The 18,053-nt window shown below is 39.6% G+C and overlaps 2 protein-coding genes across 2 annotated transcripts in view; one reads left to right on the top strand and one right to left on the bottom strand.

Annotated features, from left to right (window-relative positions):
* Positions 1–14,623, top strand: part of BUB1 (BUB1 mitotic checkpoint serine/threonine kinase) — a 41,598-nt gene extending 26,975 nt beyond the window's left edge. Inside the window, exons 18-25 of the mRNA XM_030838997.2 lie at positions 2,605–2,840; positions 4,002–4,145; positions 10,959–11,074; positions 11,384–11,545; positions 11,723–11,880; positions 11,980–12,154; positions 12,706–12,812; positions 14,278–14,623. Of these exons, the coding sequence (XP_030694857.1) occupies positions 2,605–2,840; positions 4,002–4,145; positions 10,959–11,074; positions 11,384–11,545; positions 11,723–11,880; positions 11,980–12,154; positions 12,706–12,812; positions 14,278–14,473 (1,294 nt within the window). The 3' untranslated portion in view covers positions 14,474–14,623. The remainder of the gene's footprint in view (positions 1–2,604; positions 2,841–4,001; positions 4,146–10,958; positions 11,075–11,383; positions 11,546–11,722; positions 11,881–11,979; positions 12,155–12,705; positions 12,813–14,277) is intronic.
* Positions 13,415–18,053, bottom strand: part of LOC115843180 (two pore channel protein 2-like) — a 45,106-nt gene continuing 40,467 nt past the window's right edge. Inside the window, exon 22 of the transcript XR_009566103.1 lies at positions 13,415–18,053. The gene's annotated coding sequence lies outside the window, so the exon portion shown is untranslated.

Raw genomic sequence — 18,053 nt, 5'->3', positions numbered from 1 at the left:
AAGGGGAAGAGCTAGAAAGTTAACCAAAATTCACAGTTTTGTGGAGAAGGGAAAAGGATTTTATTCATCGTTTATGCACCCACAATAATTTGGGCACTCACGTTTCTAGTAGCAATGTACATGGGTTTGGAAACACACCTGTTTTGTTGTAATATAAAATATTGGAAATATGTTCAATATCTAAGAACAAGGGAATTGTTACACTTCATCACACATCCACTGGATTAAATGGTGTACAGCATTAAAATCCACAGTAGAACTGTGGAGAAACCCAGCAGACACCACCTTTCCCAAATAATCAGGCTAACGTCACCCGTGATGACACATGGTGATGTCATGGGAGGAGAAGGGTCACCTCTGTGATATTCTCCCCAAACCAATACTCATAGTCTAGCCAGGAGGAAAACAAGAGAAACCCAGGGCTTCCCTCGTGGCGCAGTGGTTGAGAGTCCGCCTGCCGATGCAGGGGGTGTGGGTTCGTGCCCCGGTCAGGGAGGATCCCGCATGCCGCGGAGCGGCTGGGCCTGTGGGCCGTGGCTGCTGGGCCTGTGCGTCCGGAGCCCATGCTCCGCAACGGGAGAGGCCGCAGCAGTGAGAGGCTCATGTACCACAAAAAAAAAAAAAGAAACCCAAATTGAGGGACAGTCTACAAAATAGCTGGCCAGTACTCCTCAAAACCGACAAGGTCTTAGGAAACTAGGAAAGACTAAGAAAGTGTCACAGAGAAGAGAGTAAGGAGGCTGACAACTAATGCAGCATGGTGTCCACGATTGGATCCTGGAGCAAACATGGGGCCTTGTGGAAAACCTGGCGAAATCCAAACGAGGTCTGGAGGTTAGTCAATAGTAATATGACAAAGGTTGGTTTATTGGTTTTGACAAGAGAGCCACTTTAATGTGAGGTGGTAACACTAGAGGAAATTGGTGAGGAACATATGGGAATTCTCTTTTATCTCTGTGACATTTCTTTAAATCTAAATTCCAAAATTAGTTTATTATTTTAAAAATTCATGGTAGGAAAATGCCTGTGTCAAGAAGTAAAAAATGCAACATGATGTTGCATGAATTCATTTGTATAAAAATATATACTCGTGCATCTGTTTGTAGATATGTGGATCTAAAGGTGCAGAGAGAATATGTGTGTGAAGACGTATGTACAGTCCAAACTTGTTATTTGCATTGGTTCTTTTCTATAAAATCACTGCAAACACTGAATTAGCAAATACTGACCCATTGCTTCTAGGGGAAATACACAGTTAGGATCCTACAGGCCTGTGGTCACAACACTTTATTTAAAGACACTTATTTAGGGCTTCCCTTGTGGCTCAGTGGTTAAAAATCTGCCTGCCAATGCAGGGGACACGGGTTCAAGCCCTGGTCTGGGAAGATCCCACATGCCACGGAGCAACTAAGCCTGTGCGCCACAACTACTGAGCCTGCGATCTAGAGTCCGCAAGCCACAACTACTGAGCCCACGAGCCACAACTACTGAGCCTGCATGCCACAACTACTGAAGTCCATGCATCTAGAGCCCGTGCTCCGCAACAAGAGAAGCCACCGCAGTGAGAAGCCTGCGCACCGAAACGAAGAGTAGCCCCCACTCACCGCAACTAGAGAAAGCCCATGTGCAGCAACGAGACCCAATACAGCCAAAAAGAAATAAATAAAATAAATAAATTTATATTAAAAAAACACTTATTTAATATATACTATTGATTCATTAACATTGAACTCATGGCCAACAGCACTGTAACCCATGCCTGAACAAAACTTATGCAACACATATTTTCTCCACAAGACACGTCACAGCCTTCTTGCACTTAGGAACGCCAGACAGCACTTGAGCACTGCACTTGGGGAACAGTTAAACAGCTAAATCACCAACTAAAAGCACAAAAATGCAAGAAAAAGAAACACCCCACATCGCTAACTATACTGTGAAAGGACATTGTTTACAGTATGAGCCGAAATGAGAAGGCAGAGCGTCACCTTGCTCGACCTCACCTGGGAACATAAATGTTGAGTGACTCAAATTTTTCATTGTTCTGCACGTCTTGAGATGACAGCAAAAGCACCATGAGTGTTGTTTGGGGTAACAAATAAATATTTTCATGTAGGTGAATTCACAGGTATGGAATCCTTGAGGAATGAGAATCGACTGTGTGTGTGCACGTGCGTGTGTAGAAATGTACTGGTGTTCGGTTGTTGGACTATGGCTGACATTTTCTGTTTGTTTCAGTGTTATAAAAGAAGCCATTTTTGGAATAAAATCCTCAGTCCCTATTACAGTAGTGATGCTTAGAAGACAACTTGAGAAAATAAACCCTTTCCTACCAACATCTCCTACTAAAGAATATCCAATGTGTCACCTCACCTATTTAATATATTACCACGTTTTTTATTTTATTTCTATTCATATTGTACGAGCTGTGTATCTGCATATATTTGTTTGTATGAAGAAAATGCTTTAATAAACTCTTTGTGAAGCAGTTTTGAAATCTCATGCCTAGAATGAAAAGGAAACTGTTTTGTGGGATTTTTATGTGTTCAAACCCAATAAAGCTTGTAATCATGTGTGTTTATCTTGTCCCTTTAACACATCCAGTCCGATTGAAGAGAAAAGCTCAGAACCAGCGTTCCCCACAGATGTCTCTTCAGCATCCTTGCTCCATCTGAGCCAACCTGCTGCAGCTGTGCTGACCAGCGAGGCGGAGTGGGGCCTCAAGGCCTGTAAACTCACAGACCCTGACTTTGCCCCTGCAGAGGATCCAGCAGACGCCAATGCCAGGTTCCAGGCAGAACCAATGCAGACAGGCTTGCTTGGGAATATCGACGCTCCAGGTGTGAACAGATGCTCATTCTTAATTGTTCCCTGAATAAGGACAATAACCTGTTAAAAGCTGTTCCATGAAAGAAGCTCAAAGAGCAGGGCCTTGAATGCCGTTGAGTAGAACGCAAGTTCAGACAAACTTGCATGCTGTGTCACCGAGCATACAACAGTAACATACTTGAAGGACTAATTAATTTGTTTTAATTTTAAAAGGTATCAAACTAACTACTGTTGGAAAAGAGAACTGGAATTGGAGGGCCCATTATGCCAGGAGTTTAATCTAATACTGTTATCCCCATTTTACAGAAAAGTAAACAGGCTCAGGGTTAAAGGACCCCACCCCCACCCCAAGGTTACACAGAAACAATCTTAACAGTGGACAAGAGCACAGACTCTGGAGATAGACTAGCTAGATTCTAATCCTAGCTCTCTGTCTTAGGCTGTCTTGTGATCTTGGCCAAGATTATTTCAATTCTCTGTGGTCCTGTTTTCTATAAAGTGGAGGGGTTGGCAGTACCTACTTTAGGGTCTTACTGTTAGGACCAAGTGAGTTAGTAAACATCAAGGGCTCAGAAAAGTGTCCCGCATCTGCTTAGCACTAGTAAATATCAGTCATGTTGGATTAGTCTTTGATAACTGCCACTAATAGAATTTTTTATAACATTCTAAATTGGGCAGAAACTTTTTTCTTCCCTTTAGAAACAGTTTCTCTTTGTGTCTTTGTGGACCCAAAGTATATCTCATACAGACAAATTGCACGTAGGTAATATGTGTTAAAAGGCAGCGTGTTTTATAAATAGAAGTGGAAAGCAATTTAAAGAATACATATATGATCGTGTTAGAAGTAACTAATCTCCAAGTTTGCCTTTAAGACATGTACCCATAATTGTGTTAAAGGCAAAATCTAGAATAGATGCCCTTGGTGTTAATTTCCTTTGTCCCAACTGAATATTGATTTAAGTTTGTAGATCTAAAATGACAGATAATGAACTGTGCAGAAGTACCCATTTTGACTTTTGAAAATGGTTCTTTATTAGTTGAATCAATGCTCTTTAAAGATAAGGCTTTTGAAAGCTTATTTAATGAATGTCTCCACTTGCTTTGTCTATGATTTATTTGGTAAAAGTCTTAGATACTGAATTCCTTTTCCTTTTTGTTCCTGTTCCTTTAAGACTTCACTGTTGAGAATCCCTGGGATGATGAGTTGATTGTCAAACTTTTATCCGGGCTTTCTAAACCAGTGAGTTCCTATGCAAATACTTACGAATGGCAATGTAAACTTCCAGCCATCAAACCCAAGACTGAATTTCAACTGGGTAAGAACCATATGGGTAATAAAACTTTAAACTCTATTTTTCTCTGTGGGAAGTTGATGTTTATTCCTCCTGGCACCGCCCTCACCCCTACCCCTCCACCCCCTCTCCCACTTCCAGTAAAAAGTTTTATCTGTAGTATTAAGATGAGAACATTTTGTTAAGGCATGACTGTAGGATTTCGATTGCTGTTGGGACTATAACTTATAAAGGGCAATTTGGCAATATCTATCAAAATTTAAAATGCATATACTTTTAGACCCAGACATCCACTTTTAAGAATTTCCTGCAGATACACTTGGATATATTCAAAGTAAGGTGTGTGTAAAGCAACAGATTGGAAACAACATAGGCATCTAAGGGGACTGCTTAAATAAATTATGCGACATCTCTACAGTAAACTACAGCTCACTCTGTGCAGCTAGGGAATGATCTCCAAAACATGCTGCTAAGTGAAAGGGCAGACTAGTGTTATATGCTGCTTTTTATTTCTTAAAAAGGGGCAAGATAATATATATTCATATTTGATAGTATTTCCAGAGAACACTTGAAGGGTACTCAAAACTAATAAAAATGGTTAATTGTTAGTGGAAGGGGAAACAGGGTAGATGTGGATAACAGTGGGAGCAAGACTTCTCATAATATACTTTACACACACACACACACACACACACACAGAGATTCCCCTATTATTAACATCTTGCATCGGTGTGGTACATTTGTTAAAGTTGATGAGCCAATATTGATACATTATTATTAACTACAGTTCATAGTTTACCTTAGGATTCATTCTTTGTGTTGTACATTCTGTGGGGTTTGACAGATGTGTAATGACATGCATCTGTCATTACAGTATCATACAGAACCGTTTCAGTGCCCTAAACCCCTGCGCTTCATCTATTCATCCCTTCCTCCCTCTACCTGAAACCCTAGCAACCACTAATCTCCTACTGCCGTCCCCACATAGTTGTAATCATTACAGTATATAGACTTTTCAGATTGGCTTCTTTTGCTTAGCAATATGCATTTAAGTTTCCTCCATGTCTTTTCATGACTTGATAGCTCTTTCTTTTTCATCTCTGAGGAGTATTCCATTGTGGGAAGGTACTATAGTTTATTTATCCATTCACCTATTGAAGGATATCTTGGTTGCTTCCAAGTTTTGGCAATGATGAATAAAGCTGCTGTAAACATTCCTGTACAGTTTTTGTGTGGACGTAAGTTTTCAGTTCATTTGGGTAAGTACTAAGGAGTGTGATTGCTGGATCATATAGTTAAGGCTATGTTTACTTTTGTAAGAAACTGCCAAACTGTCTTCCAATGGGGTTTGTACCATTTTGAATTCCCACAGCAATGAATGAGAATTCTGTTGCTCCACATTCTTGTCAGCATGTGGTATTGTCAGTGTTTGGGGTTTTAGCCATTCTAGTAGATGTGCAGTGGTATTTCACTATTGTCTTTAATTTGCAATTCTTTAATTATGTATGATGGTGAACATTTTTTCATATGTTTATTTGCCATCTGAATACCTTCTTTCCTGAGATTTATGTTCAGATCGTTTGCCCATTTTTCAATCAGGTTGTTTGTTTTCTTATTAAGAGTTCATTGTATATTTTGGCTATACAGTGGTCCTTTATCAGTTGTTTTACAAAGATTTTTCCCCCAGCCTCTGGCTTGTCTTTTCATTCTATTAGCTGTGTTTTTTGCGGAGTAGTTTTCAATTTTAAACAAGTCCAGTTTATCACTTTTTTCCTTTCATGGATCATGCTTTGGGTGTTGTATCCAAGAGGTCATCAGCAAACCCAAGGTCACCTAGATATTCTCCTACGTTATCTGCTAGGAATTTTGTAGATTTGTGTTATATATTCAGATCTATGAACCATTTTGAATTAACTTCTGTCAAAGGTGTAAGATCTGTGTCTAGATTCATTTTGCATGTTGATGTTCAGTTGTTCCATCACCATTTGTTGAAAAGACTATCTTTCCTGCATTGAATAGCCTTTAGTCTTTTGTCAGTGATCAATTGACTATATTTGTTTGGGTCTATTGCTGGGCTCTCTCCTCTGTTTCATTAATGTATTCGCCTATTCACCAATACCACACTGTCCTGATTTTGGTAACTTTTATAGTGAGTCTTGATGTTGGGTAGTGTTGGTCCTCCAATTTGTTCTCCTTCAATACTGTGTTGGCTGTCTGATTCTTTTGCCTTTCCATATAAACTTTAGAATTAGTTTGTCATTATCCACAAAAATGACTTGGTGGGATTTTGCTTGGTATTGCATTGAATCTATAGATCAAGTTTGGAAGAACTTCACAATGCTGTGTCTTCCTATCTGTGTATATAGAATATCTCTCCATATATTTAGATTTTTAAATTTGTTTCATCAGAGTTTTATAGTTTTCCTCATGTAGACCTTGTACATTTTTTGTTACATTTATACTTAAATATTTCATTGGGGGGGAGTTGCTAATGTAAATTGTATTGTGTTTTTAATTTCAAATTCCACTTATTCATTTTTGGTACATGTGGCATAGAACTAACTGTTCATAGTATTCCTTTATTATCCTTTTAATGTCCATAGGATCTGTAGTGATGCCCCCTCTTTCATTTCTGGTATTAGTAATATGTGTCCTCCCTAATTTTTCTTAGTTGGCCTGGCAGAAGCTTATCAATTTCATTGATGTTTTCAAAGAACCAACCTTTTTTCCCACAGAACCAACTTTTGTTTTCATTGATTTCCTCTACTGATTTTCAGTTTTAAATTTTGTTGATTTCTACTCTGATTCTTATTTTTCCTTTTCTTCTGCTTACTTTGGATTTAATTTGCTCTTCTTTTTCCAGTTTTCTAAGGTGGAAACTAAGATTATTGATTTTAGATCTTCTTTTCTAACATATGCATTCAATGCTATAAATTTCTAATACTGCATTTTCCACATCTCACAATTTCAATAAATTATGTTTTCAAAGTGTGTTATTTAATCTCCAAGTTTTGGGGGACTTACCAGCTATCCTTCTGTTATTGATTACCAGCTTAATTCCACTGTGATCTGAGTGCATACTTTGTATGATTTCTTTCTTTCTTTTTTTTAATTTGGTGAAGTTGTGTTTTATGGCCTAGAATGTGGTCTTTCTTGGTTACTGTTCCATGTAAGCTTGAAAAGAATGTATATTCCACTGTTGTTAAATTAAGTATTTCATGAATGTCTATTAGATCCAGTTGATTGGTGGTGGTGCTGTTCGGTTCAACCATGCCCTTAAGGATTTTCTGCCTGTTGGATCTGTCAATTGAGGGATGTAGAAATCTCCAACTATAATAGTGAATTGATTTATTCTCCTTGCAAGTCTGTCAGTTTTTGCCTATTTGATGCTCTGTTCTTAGGCTCATACACATTAAGGATTGTCATGTCTTGGAGAACTGAGCCCTATATCATTATGTAATGCCTTTCTTTATCCTTGATAACTTTCCTTACTCTAAGTCTGTTCTGTGTAAAATTAATATAGCTACACCAGCTTTCTGTTGATTAATGTTAGCGTGACATATCTTTCTCCATGCCTTTACTTTTATTTTTTCTGTGTCTTTATATTTAGGGTGTGTTTCTTGTAGACAACATATAGTTGGGTCTTGTATTTTTATCTATTGTGATATAGTTGGATTAATATCTACTATATTTTTTACTGTTTTCTATTTATTGCCCTTGTTCTTCATTTCCTTTTTTGTCTTTCACTCTCTTTCTGCCTTCTCTGGTTTTAATTATTTATGTGATTCTATTTTCTCTCTTCTCTTATCATATCAATTATACTTCTTTCTTTACTTTTTTTAGTGGTTGCCCTAGAGCTTGCAATGTACATTTACAAGTAATCCATGTCCACCTTCCAATAACACTATACTGCTTCACAAATAGCACAAGTCCCTTATAACAGAATGTTACCAATTCCTCCCTTTTCCCCCTTATGGCATTACTCTCACTCATTTCACTTACCCACAGGCTGTGCTTACTGAACACATTGTTGCTATTATTATTTTGAACAGCTATCTGTTAGATCAATTAAGAATAAAAAATAAATAAATAAAAGATTTTACTTTATCTTCATTTATTCCTTTTCCTATACTTTTCTGATCTGAGTTTCTGACCTGTATCATCTTCCTTCCCTCTGAAGAACTTCTTTTTTTCTCTTTTATTAATTTTTATTGGAGTATAGTTGCTTTACAATGTTGTGTTAGTTTCTGCTGTACAGCAAAGTGAATCAGCTATACGTATACATATTGGGTTGGCCAAAAAGTTCGTTTGGGATTTTCCATACGATGTTACGGAACGAATGAACTTTTGGGCCAACCCAATATATCCCCTCTCTTTTGGATTTCCTTCCCATTTAGGTCACCACAGAGCATTGAGTAGAATTCCCTGTGCTATATGTTAGGTTCTCATTAGTTATCTATTTTATGCATAGTATCAATAGTGTATATATGTCAATCCCAATCTCCCAATTCATCCCACCCCCCAGAACTTCTTTTAACATTTCTTGCAAGGCAGGTTTACTGGTGACAGATTGCCTTAATTTTTGTTTGTCTAATGAAGTCTTTATTTCTTCTTCACTTTTGAAAGGGAAGAATTCTTGGTTTGTGGTTTTTTGGCTTTTTTTTTTCTTCTTTCAACACTTACTCTCTTCTTGCTTGTATGGTTTCTGAAGGGAAGTCAGTGTGATTCTTATGCTTGCTCCTCTATAGGTAAGGTGGTTTTATTCCTCTGGTTTCTTTCAATATTTTCTCCTTGTCTGATTTTCTGCAGTTTGAACATGACATGCCTAGATGTAGCTTTTTGGTGTTCTTCCTGCTTGGCGTTCTCTGAAATTCCCGGATCTGTGATTTGGTTTCTGTCATTGACTTTGGAAATTTCTCAGCCATCATTACCCCAGCTATGTCTTCTGTTCTCTTTTTCTTCTTCATCCTAGTGTCCCATTACACATTTGTTACCCCTTTTGTAGTTGTCCCATAGTTCTTGAACATTCTATCTTTTTCATTTTATTTTTCTCTTTGCGTTTCAGTGTTGGAAGTTTCTGTTGGCATATTTGTCAAGCTCACAGTTTCTTTTTCCAGCCACATACAGCCTATTGATGAGCCCATCAAAGATATTCTTCATTTTGTCACAGTCCTTTTTTATTTCTAGCGTTTCCTTTTGATTCTTTCTCGGGGTTTGTATTTGTCTTCTTACATTACTCTTGTATTCTTGCATTTTGTTTACCTTTTTCATTACAGCTCTTAGCATATTAATCATAATTTTTTTATTCCTGGTCTTATAATTCCAAAATCTTTTCTATATCTGTATCTGGTTCTGAAACTTGCTCTGTCTTTTCAAGCTGTGTTTTTTGTCTTTTATTATGCCTTGTAATTTTTGTTAGAAGCCAGTCCTGATATCCTGCTGAAAGGAACTGAGATAAATAGCCCTTTAGTGTAAGGTTTATGCTTATCTGGCTTGGACTTAGGCTGTGTTTACTATTTTCTGTGGCTGTAGGTATCAAAGGCTGAAATTCCCCTTTGTGTCCTTATTTGTCTCCCCTGTTGTCTTTGGGCTCCCCTAGAGACTTGTTCCTAAATAAGGTCTGAGACATCAGTTCTTTCTGTGGTGCCTCCTCTCCCCACCCCCACTTCGGTACTGGCCTCAGTGGTAGTTTCTGCTTCTGGGCTCTGCTATTCTCTGTATTCACCTGTCTCCTCAGTTTGGGGGGCAGCAGTTTTCCCTGTGACCTCAGTTCTCTAACAGATCTAAGAGTTGTTGATTTTCAATTTGTTCAGCTTTTTCTTACTGTGAGGGTAGATTGACGACTTCCAAACTCCTTACATGCCAGCTAGAAACCAGAAAGCTACTTTTTTATATTTGATTTTAAACACATGAATTCTTTTTTTAAAAAATTAAAAATCTGTTACAACCTTACCTCTGTCATCTTTCTACCAAAACCAATAACCCCAGTGTAACTGAAAAATATCAAGACAAATCCAGCTGAGGGGCATTCTACAACTTACCAGAACAGTGCTCCTTGGAGCTGTCATGGTCATCAGAACAAAAAGTTAGAAACTGTCACAGCCTAGCAGAGTCTGAGGAAACTTGATGAATGTGTCCTAGAACATTAGGGGAAAACTAGTGAAATCTGAATAAAGTGTGGAGTTTAGTTAACAGTAACATACCAGTTTTGGTTCTTGTTTGTTACCAGTGTAACTTGGTTATGTAAAAGTTAGCAGTAGGGGAAACAGGATGCAGAACATACAGAAACTACTATCTTCTCAACTTTTCTATAGATCAAAAACTGTTCTAAAATAGAAAGTTTACTGCAATAAAAATTTTTTAAGTATCTGTTAGAAATATCGGTACAATTACGCTCTGCCCTTTTTATTCTGATGTAAAACGCTTGCATTTTTCAAAGGCATGTTAGAGCTTTGTTTAGCACTTTGTAGAGGATGTCCACTTGTTCTTTCTGTCATCACAGCAGTCTTGCCAAGTAGGCAGCACACGTACTCCCCCTTTAAATATGACAGCACTGGTAAAGAGAGGATGGCTGCCCGAGGCCCTGCTGCTCAGTGACAGGCCTGGGTCCCGGCAGTGCTGCCCTGGCTCCTCCATCACCTCGTTATAAAGGGGGTATTTTGTGGCAGGTATTTGTTTAACTTTCACGTAAGACTGGAAAAACATTTCCTAAGGGAGCTATATCCATTTTTATTTATTAAAGCAATTCAAGCACCAAGAAAAATTTACAAATACTTCATTTTTATAGCCTTTAATGTTTTGAGCCTTTTTTTCATTTTGACTTAACTATCTCCTCAGGTTCTTTGCTGGTCTATGTTGATCACCTTCTTGGAGAAGGGGCTTTTGCCCACGTCTATGAAGTTACCCACGGAGATGTAAACGATAGCAAAAATAAGCAGAAATTTGTTTTGAAGGTAAATGATCTGTACAATATAGAAAATGAATTTTAGGGCTAGAGTTTGCCAGCCTCCTTTTTTTTTTTTTTAAAGATAGTGGTGGTTTCACTTAGGTCTATTGTCAGCACTTAAGAAGCAAAACTATCCCACAAGGACTCAGAATTGCCTCGCCACTAAAATTACCTTGCAGCAGTTCCCACGCTGCAGCAACAATTCATAGCTTGTCATCACTTTCTACCCCACATCCTGCATTTGGATGAAGTGGCTTTCTTGCTATCATTTTCCAGAATGTGAGCTGGATATGAATGTCACATACCTGATTTGCAGGTCCAGAAGCCCGCCAACCCCTGGGAATTCTACATCGGGACCCAGCTGATGGAGAGACTAAAGCCAAGCATGCAACACATGTTTATCAAATTCTATTCTGCCCACCTGTTCCAGAATGGCAGTGTGTTAGTAGGAGATCTCTATAGCTATGGGACATTACTAGTAAGTGTATGGCTTTTATGACAAACAAGAACTGAAGTACATTTTTGGCTTTTGCCTTGCACATACCTTTTGGACTTGGCGCTTTTATTGGAGTGATGGGTGGGGGCAAAGCTCTTGACTTGAAATTTCATTAATCCTGTGCAACCAACTCAGGATTCCACTTTCCATTGTTTCTAGAATGCCATTAACCTCTATAAAAATACCCCTGAAAAAGTGATGCCTCAAGCTCTAGTCCTCGCTTTTGCTATCAGAGTGCTGTGCATGATTGAACAAGTCCATGACTGCGAAATCATCCACGGAGACATCAAGCCAGACAATTTCATACTCGGAAACAGGCAAGTTGCCCTTTTAACAGGTCCTTCTCTTACCGTTTCCCCAGCAGCCTTTTATTATCTGTGCTCACGCAGCCTGACCCTTGTTTGTGTTTAATATAGATTTTTGGAACAGGACAGTGAAGAAGATGATTTATCTGCTGGCTTGGCACTGATCGACCTGGGTCAGAGTATAGACATGAAACTTTTTCCAAAAGGAACCGTATTCACGGCAAAGTGTGAAACATCTGGTTTCCAGTGTACTGAGATGCTCAGTAACAAGCCCTGGAACTACCAGGTAGAGAACTAGAGTGAGAGATTTGAAAACATTTCCCTGTATGACACTCACTATAATTGCAAAAAGAATTTGGGAATCTAGATAGTTCGAGCTGATCTAGTCTTCTTCTAGCCCTGGATTCAGACGATGCTCCAGGGTTGTTTCCAGTTGTGGACACGTCACACCTCAGGAGGTTTGGAGCACAGTTCGAAGTCCACAGCCAGTCCTGGGGGGAGGAGCTGAGAGGACTTGCAAGCGGCTTAGTGTTGTGTTTGCCTCTGCATGACAAAACGAAGGATGCGGTAGCTCAGGAAGAGCAGAGCTTCCCAAGACTCTTCCTAGGGAGGTGGCGGGTGATCTGCCGTCCGTGGAAGCCTCCAGCAAAGCCTAGATGGGCGTTCATAGGACGTGTCAGTGTGGGGTTAATGCACACTTCCAGAATTCTTTAGAAGTGAGATCCTGGGACTATTTACTTCCTGTGATTTGTCATATTTGCTGCATAACTTAGACATGGGAATACGCTCAAGTGTAAAATGTTGTATTAGTCATATATACCCATATTTTCTTTATAGATTGATTACTTTGGAGTTGCTGCAACAGTGTACTGCATGCTTTTTGGCACTTACATGAAAGTGAAAAATGAAGGGGGAGTCTGGAAGCCTGAAGGTCTTTTTAGAAGGTTGGTATTAGCATTGGTGCTACACTGAAAAGAATAAATACAGTAGAATGTTGGATTCCATCTGGTGGAAAATGGATCTTTGCCACAGAAGACCCATGCCTTGAGAAGTAGGGTGAAATAGCATAACCCTGGGCCCTGGGTGCAGTGAGCAAGTTATTTAAGTGCTTCTGTTTCTCCATTTGTAACTTTTGTGTAACAAGTTGTGTGGAGACATTTCATTGGATCTTCAGTTTCTCCTATGTATAACAGATTCAACATATCCATTCTTTTTTTTTTTGAATTTTTAAAATTTTATTATTATTTTTTTAATAGATCTTCACTCGAGTATACTTGCTTCACAATACCGTGTTAGCTTCTGTTGTACAACAAAGCGAATCAGCCATATGCAAACACATGTCCCCATATCCCCTCCCTCTTGAGCCTCCCTCCCACCCTCCCTATCCCACCCCTCTAGGTCATCGCAAAGCACCGAGCCGATCTCCCTGTGCTATGCGGCTGCTTCCCACTAGCTAACTGTTTTACATTTAGTAGTGTATATATGTTGATGCTACTCTCACTTCGCCCCAGCTTCCCCCTCCCACCCCATGTCCTCAAGTCCATTCTCTATGTCTGTATCTTTATTCCTGCCCTGCAACTATGTTCATCAGTACCTTTTTTTTTTTTTTTTAGATTCCATATATATGCGTTAGCATATGGTATTTGTTTTTCTCTTTCTGATTTGCTTCATTCCATTGTGCCACATCTTCTTTATCCATTCATCTGTCAATGGACATTTAGGTTGGTTCCATGTCCTGGCTATTGTAAATAGTAGTTCTGCAATGAACACTGTGGTACATGACTCTTTTTGCATTATGGTTTTCTCAGGGTATATGCCCAGTAGTGGGATTGCTGGGTCATATGGTAGTTCTATTTTTAGTTTTTTAAGGAACCTCCATACTGTTTTCCATGGTGGTTGTATCAATTTACATTCCCACCAACATATCCATTCTTGATGCATTAGGTTGGGTTGAGGTTAGAGTTAAGTCAGATGTAAGAGTGCGATTGCCCTGCACGCTGAAGGCTACTTTTTAAAAAAATAATTAATTAATTTATTTATTTATTGGCTGCATTGGGTCTTTGTTGCTGCACACGGGCTTTCTCTAGTTTCGGCAAGCAGGGGCTACTCTTCGTTGCAGTGCGTGGGCTTCTTATTGAGGTGGCTTCTCTTTTTGTGGAGCTTGGGCTCTAGGCCCACAGGCTTCAGTAGTTGTGGCACGTGGGCTCAGTAGCTGTGGCTCACAGGCTCTAGAGCGCAGGCTCAGTAGTTGTGGCGCATGGGCTGAGTTGCTCTGCAGCATGTGGGATCTTCCCAGACCAGGGCTTGAACCCGTGTCCCCTGCATTGGCAGGTGGATTCTTAACCACTGAGCCACCAGGGAAGCCCTGAAGGCTACATTTTATCCTTCATTTATGCTTTGTCTCTCCAGGCTTCCTCATCTGGATATGTGGAATGAATTTTTTCACATAATGTTGAATATACCAGATTGTCATCATCTTCCATCTTTGGATTTGTTAAGGCAGAAGCTGAAGAAAGTATTTCAAGAACACTATACAAACAAGATTAAGACCCTTCGTAATAGGCTAATTGTACTGCTCTTAGAATATAAGCGTTCTCGAAAATAAAATATGGACACTTCCTAAAAGTCGCTTTGTAAATGCTGGCCTGCTCACTGTGAACCTTGATGTTTCCACATTTATTGTTTATGTAAATGTTTCTTAAAAATAAAGCCCACAAAGTATATCCCTGGGACATAGTTGTTACAAATATTTCAACAAAATACACAACACAGTAACATCCCTGCGTAGCAGGCTGACTGGGCAGCTCTTGGGATGCAAGCATTCATGAGAGTAATCGGCAAGAGAACATTCTCTAAAAGCACTTTTTAAGCACTGACCTGTTCACTTTAAGCCAAAAAAGAGCCAAGTCAGGTTTGTTTGTTTTTTTCTAAATTTGGGGGTTTATATTTGTGTAAAATAAAAATTCCCCAAATATATTTAGCAGACTTAATGTTTTTATGAATTGAATGTGCCTGTCCTTTATTGTACTTGTTCTTCATTGCTATCCATGGGAAATATTGCAGGTATAAATCTTAAGCTTTGTTTTTTAAAAGCATGATTCAAAAGAATATCTCAGATCTTGAAAATAATCATGTAAGCTCCATGCATCATTAATTAGCTCTGAAATTATAGCAGCCAACTTAGCGTTTATTGACTTAAAGCTGGAAGGGTCCTATAACCTGAATTGACCTTCCCTCCTCTATCCCTCCCTCTTCCCTTAGCACGTGATGAAGACAAATGTGAGGGGACACCCAGTTCAAGAAGACACAGTGACTGGCTTCCGCTTCCACCCTAACTCCCAGCCACCAGGTTCCCCATTCCAGAGACAACCTCAGCCCACGTTTTCTGACCTTTCCAAAAATTATTCCATGAATATATATATATATAATGTTTTTTGACAAAGCTAGCATAATTCTGCTTTTTTTCACCTAATGTATGGTGGAGAATGTAAGTACATATAGAATGGTCTCATTCTTGTGATGGCTGTGTAATATTTGGTTGTATGATATATAGCCATAACTTGTAGTGTAAAATCCTAGAAGCGAAATTGCTGGGTCAAAGGTAAGGGCATTTAAATTTTTGTCTCAGTATTGCACATAATCCCCCTGTAGGGCTGTACCAGCAGGGATCAGAGTCTGTTCCCCACACCTCCACCAACAGGACATGTCAGGCTCTTTGACCCTTGCCACTCTGACAGGTGACAAAATGGTATTTCCTTGTGGTCTTCATTTGCATTCTCTTCTGAATTAGGCCAAATATATTCATATATTCAAGAGCTATGTGTTTTTTTCTTTTTCCGTGAACTCTATCCTTTGTCAGTTTCTCACCTGGGATTGCTCTTTTTCAGTTTAAGTTGTAGGACCCCTTTGTATTTCTCCCAATTGGTCGTCTGTCTCTTAAGATTTCTGTTGACATGAAGATTTTTAATTTTGTTTCGTACTCTGATTTATAAAGTTTTTTAAAGGCTTTTTTGGCTTTTGCATCTTAAAATGCCATCTTCGATTGAGAGAATAAGAAAAGAGTCTTCTAATGTTTTTAATATTAGTACTGATTTAAATATTTAAGACTAAACTTTTGGTTGTTTTAAATCAGATGTCACTTTTTCTTGTTTTTTCTAGCTGGTACTTTGACTATATGAAGACTACTGATTTATATAAAAAGCTTTTCAGTTGACTCTTTTGAAGTTTCCAAGTAAATAACCATCACTATGAAAATGCCGCTTATTTTATATCTTTGCCAGTTTTTCGCTGGTGATTTTTCTCTTCCCTTCGCCATTGCCCAGGACCATGAGAAGAGGGCTAAACAGGGATGGTGCTGGACGTCTCTGTCTCCTGCTTTAGAAGGAGCTCCTCCCATGTTTATCCAGTAAGCTCATGAGGCTGGCCTGAGGTAGCCTTTTTTAATCACGTTGAAGAAGTATCCATTCATTTCTTTTTGCAAGTGTGAATCACAACATTATTTCAGTTTTCTTGCCCCTCTTTTCATCTGTATTGGACCAGCTATATGCCATTCCCCTATATGAATGTACCATATTTTAGTTAAACAATTCTCTATTTAGAGACAATTAGTTTCACAATTTTATTGCTACAAAAAAGTGACTGCAGATACAAATGTGTCTGCAGGATAAATTAATAGAATGGGATTCCAAATATGCTTTATTTTGAAAATAAAGAACGTAACCTATGCGATTGATTACACATACACTGAAATTGGAAGGAAGTTGATCCAGGGACAAGACCTCATCAGACAAACCAACATTAAATTTACTCTTAAAGTGTCAAAAGTGAGCATTGATAAAGCCAGATTTGTGGGATTTTAAAATTTTTCCTCTTGAAAATGTCTGTTTTCAAAGGAAACAAGACTAAAGTAGATAAGGGTGCTATTTTACTAAACTAATAACGAAATGTGTCCATCCATGAAAGGCAGCTGTGGGTGCCTTCAGTCTTGGGCAGAGAGGACACTTGGCCTCGGCTTCCAGCCCCTGTCAACATATCCTGCGTCCCCGCCAGCCCGTTTGCTGTTACTGGATCTTCAACTCCTATCGCACCCAAGATACCTTCTATGCCATTCACACCAACAACTTCAACCTGACCAGCGTCATCTCAGCACTGCTGCTGCCCATCTGGTGCCCAGTCTATGCCAAGGGCTCCGCTTACATAAACTTCACAGTCAGATTTCCTAAGCAACAGCCTTGCCCCCAGGGAGGAAGGCTCCATCCAAATGAAAGAAGTTGCTTTAAGCACTTCAGGAAAGTAGGTGGGTTTCTTGGTCCATTTCCTGGTACAAACTACAGTGATCATCTTCATTTCATTATAAATTATACACAAAAACACACAGTTCATCTGCACAAGGAAATAAGCTCTGCATCTACAGGGCCACCGAGACGGATGCCACAGACATCAGAGTTGGAAGGCAAAGAAACGTCCAGCTCACCCACTAAGGAGATGGAGTTTCCCCAGGGACAGAGCTGAGCAAGGGCCCAGCTCATCCTAAGTGCCCAAACACCAGCTAGATTCAGCCTAGGTTCTGATTTAATACCTACTCCGGCCAAGGCCTTTCCCATTCATTCTCGGCAGCCCCGCTCCACGTGCTAAGTCCCAGCTAAGAACAAGGTTGGTTACTCCAGAGACTCAGAGACTCCTGTTACCAGTGCCTTCTCACCCTGGATTATATCTGTGTCTAAGGCAATGGTTCTAAAATGTATTTTTTCATAAGACGCACCTGAGACACCAAAAGTGTGGTCCGGGCCTATCAGAAATAATGCTCCAAGATGCATGGGCATCAGCACGATATGCAAACACACCTGCAAAGCTGCTTCCCTGCCACTGGTCCCAGGAGTCAGTGCCCCTGGTCCTCCTTTTACCTCATCCCTCCACTGAGTCCATCTGTCCCGTTGGTTCCATTCCGAATGGTTCAGATGAACCCATTTCTGGATTGGTCAGGCTGCAGGCAGGCTAAGCTCCGGTAACAGAACCCACACAGGGCAGCTTAGAGAAGACACAAGTGATTTTGATCTCACGTTAACAGTCTGGGATGGGCGATCCTTTACTGGCCCCGACCCTGCCGTCCTCAACAGAAGGCTTCCAGGATGTTTTGATTGCTGTCATATCCCAGCAGAGGTGGACATCGTTCCCACGGGCAAGAC

This window comes from Globicephala melas, chromosome 12, assembly GCF_963455315.2.
Source record: "Globicephala melas chromosome 12, mGloMel1.2, whole genome shotgun sequence".
Lineage (NCBI taxonomy): Eukaryota > Metazoa > Chordata > Mammalia > Artiodactyla > Delphinidae > Globicephala > Globicephala melas.
This window is presented reverse-complemented; position numbering and strand designations above follow the sequence as displayed.